This window comes from Eimeria tenella, genomic scaffold (assembly GCF_000499545.2).
Source record: "Eimeria tenella Houghton genomic scaffold, Eth_scaff1371, whole genome shotgun sequence".
NCBI classification, from domain to species: domain Eukaryota; phylum Apicomplexa; class Conoidasida; order Eucoccidiorida; family Eimeriidae; genus Eimeria; species Eimeria tenella.
The window spans coordinates 1-2,678 of NW_013543836.1; the positions used below are offsets into that span (position 1 = coordinate 1).

Consider the following 2,678-nt stretch of genomic DNA (forward strand, 5'->3'; position numbering starts at 1 on the left):
GCAGGGTGCCCAGCAGCTCATCGACTGTCAGGTGCTGCTCCCCAAAAGGAGCAGCAGCCAGCAGCAGCAAACGGGTGCATGCGCTCTCTGTGCTGCTGCTGCAGGTGCGAACGTTGCCCCTGCTGCCAGCAGCACCCCCAGCAGCAGCAGCAGCTGCTGCTGCTGTTGCTGCTGCTGCTGCTTGGCTGTCATGCGCTGTTTCAGGTAAGTCTCTAGGCTCGTGCTGAGCTTCGTGCAGCAGCAGAGAGACAACAAGAGCAGCGAGCAGCGCATGCATCTGCGTGTCTAGCTGCTGCTGCTGCTGCTGCTGTCGGTGATGCCCTGGACAGGCACAAAGTGCAGCAGCAGCAGCTGACAAGGGGAGCCATGGCACTTGCCACGGCGCCTGCATGCGCTGCAGCTGCAGCTGCTGCTGCTGCTGTTGTTGTTGCTGCTTCCATTGTTGCTGCTGCTGCTGCTTCTGCAGCAGCTGCTTCAGGTTATCAAAGATCCGCCAAATAGCGCGAAGAGGCTCGTCGCAGCCATCCCAGCAGCCGCAGTCTACAGGGCTTGCTGCTGCTGCTGCTGCTGCTGCTGTTGCTGCTGCTGCTGCTTCTCGTGTTACTGCTTCCGCGGCTATTTCTGTTTTCGCTGCTGATTGCATGCCTTCTGGTGCGAACACAGTCGTAGCAGCAGCAACTGTTATTGCTGTAGCTGCTGCTGCATCTTCTGCTGCACCTGCTGCTGCATCTGCTGCAGAGCCTGAGAAGGTCAACTCCTTCGTTTGCTGCTGCTGCTGCTGCTGCTGTGCTCTGTGCGTATGGTTGCTGCCGCAGGCGCAAGTGCTGCTTGTTGCAGCAGGGGGGGCTGCTGCAGCATCATCAACTTCCCTTGGGCCGCTTGCTGCTGCTGCTGCTGCTGCTGCTAAGCTGCTGCTTCCTTGCTGCTGCATTCTGCTGCGGGCCCCACAGACAGAAGAAAGATCTAAACGTGGCACAACTGCTGCTCGGCGGACAAAAGAAGTAGCAGCTGCTCCTGTTGCTTCTGCTGCTGCTGCTGCTGCGTCTGCCGCTGCTGCTTCCGGAGGCACGTGCTGCTGCTGCTGTTGCTGCTGAGCTGTCTGGGGCTGCCTTTGCGGCGGTGGAAGCATCTGCAGCAGCAGCTGCTGCCGCTTGTGGGCCTTTGCATGTGAAGCACAAAGTCGCTGCTGCTGTATTTGCTGCTGGTAGAGTTTGTCCCGCAGCAGCAGTTGCTGCTGCTGCTGCTGCCGTTGCTGCTGCTGCTGGCGGGGCGACAGCTTGTAAGGAACAGCAGCGGCCGGCGCTGCATGAGAGGCAGCAGGAGCTACAGGCCACAGAACGCCTGAAGAAAGCACAGCGCTCCCGCTGCTGCTGCTGTTGCTGCTGCTGCTGTTGCTGCTGCTGCTGCTGTTGCTGCTGCTGCTGTTGCTGCTGCTGCTGTTGCTGCTGCTGCTGTTGCTGCTGCTGCTGTTGCTGCTGCTGCTGTTGCCGCTGCTGCTGTTGCTGCTGCTGCTGTTGCCGCTGCTGCTGTTGCTGCTGCTGCTGTTGCTGCTGCTGCTGTTGCTGCTGCTGCTGTTGCTGCTGCTGCCGCTGACGCTGCTGCTGCGAGGCGCCGGCGATATTTCGTTCGCCTCGAGCAGCAAATGGCCGTCGACGGTCCACCTGCGGGGGTGTCCTGAGCCCGTTTCCTGTTGCTGTTGCTGCTGCTGCTGCTGCTCTCGCAGCTGCTGCTGCTGTTGCTGTTGTTGTTGCTGCTGCAGCAGCTCCGCACGCCTGTGACGGGGAGTAACAAGTGCTGCCAGCAACAGCAGCTTCTGCTGCAGCCGCGGCCTCCACGCGAAACCCTGCGGCTGCTTCCTTATCTGTTTGCCATCTGCTGCTGCTGCTGCTGTTGCTGCTGCTGCAAAGCACATTCTGCTGCGCCTCCTTACCACACAGGTGCCCTCAGTAGCAGCAGGAGCAGCAGCAGCAGCAGAACGGACAACAGCAGGCCCAGCGGCGCACACTTGCTGAGAGCCCGATGGCACTAACAAAATCGGCCCTGCTGCTGCTGCTGTTGCTGCTGCTGCGGGCGCAGCAGCTGCTGCTGTTGCTGCTGCTGCTCGCGGCGAGCACAAAGCAGCGAACGTACTCCAAGGGCCTGAAGCTTCCAACGCATTTCGGCGTGGCGGCGCTGCTGCCGTTGCTGCTGCTGCAGCGTCTGCGGCTGTTGCTGCTGCTGCTGCAGTCGCAGGCATGCAACAGGACGCTGAGGTGCTCAAAGGGCTAGTTAGAGACAGGGCACGAACGGGACTGCTGCAGCTTGCTGCTGCTGCTGCTGCTGCTGCTTGCTGCGTTCCTGCGTCCCCTTGGTGTTCAGCCGTGTCTGCTGCTGCTGCTGCTGCTGCTGCTGCTTCCGTTATGGGTGCTGCTGGCATGTCTGCCGCGGTTTCTTCTGGCTCACTGTGTCCGTAGTTGGCAGCAAACGGCTCACTATCTTGCTGCTGCTGCTGCTGCTGCTGCTGCTGCTGCTGCCCGCAGAAGAGCGGCGGCTCCTCCTCTAGGGGAGATGTCAGGGGCCCCTGTAGCTCCTGCAGCAAACAATCACCACCACAAGCTGCTGCTGCTGCTGCTGCTGCTGTCTCACTTCACACTGTTGCTGCTGCTGCTGGGTACATCCAGCAGCAGCAGCGGTAGCAG

At 61.1% G+C, this 2,678-nt stretch overlaps 1 protein-coding gene across 1 annotated transcript; it reads right to left on the reverse strand.

Moving 5' to 3' along the window:
- ETH_00021600 (uncharacterized protein) lies at positions 1 to 2,569 on the reverse strand (the record flags this gene model as incomplete). The annotated part of the gene is made up of 1 exon (XM_013379061.1): positions 1 to 2,569. A coding segment is annotated over one exon (2,569 nt), but the record flags the coding sequence as incomplete, so codon positions are not given.
- Positions 2,570 to 2,678: the final 109 nt, after the last annotated feature.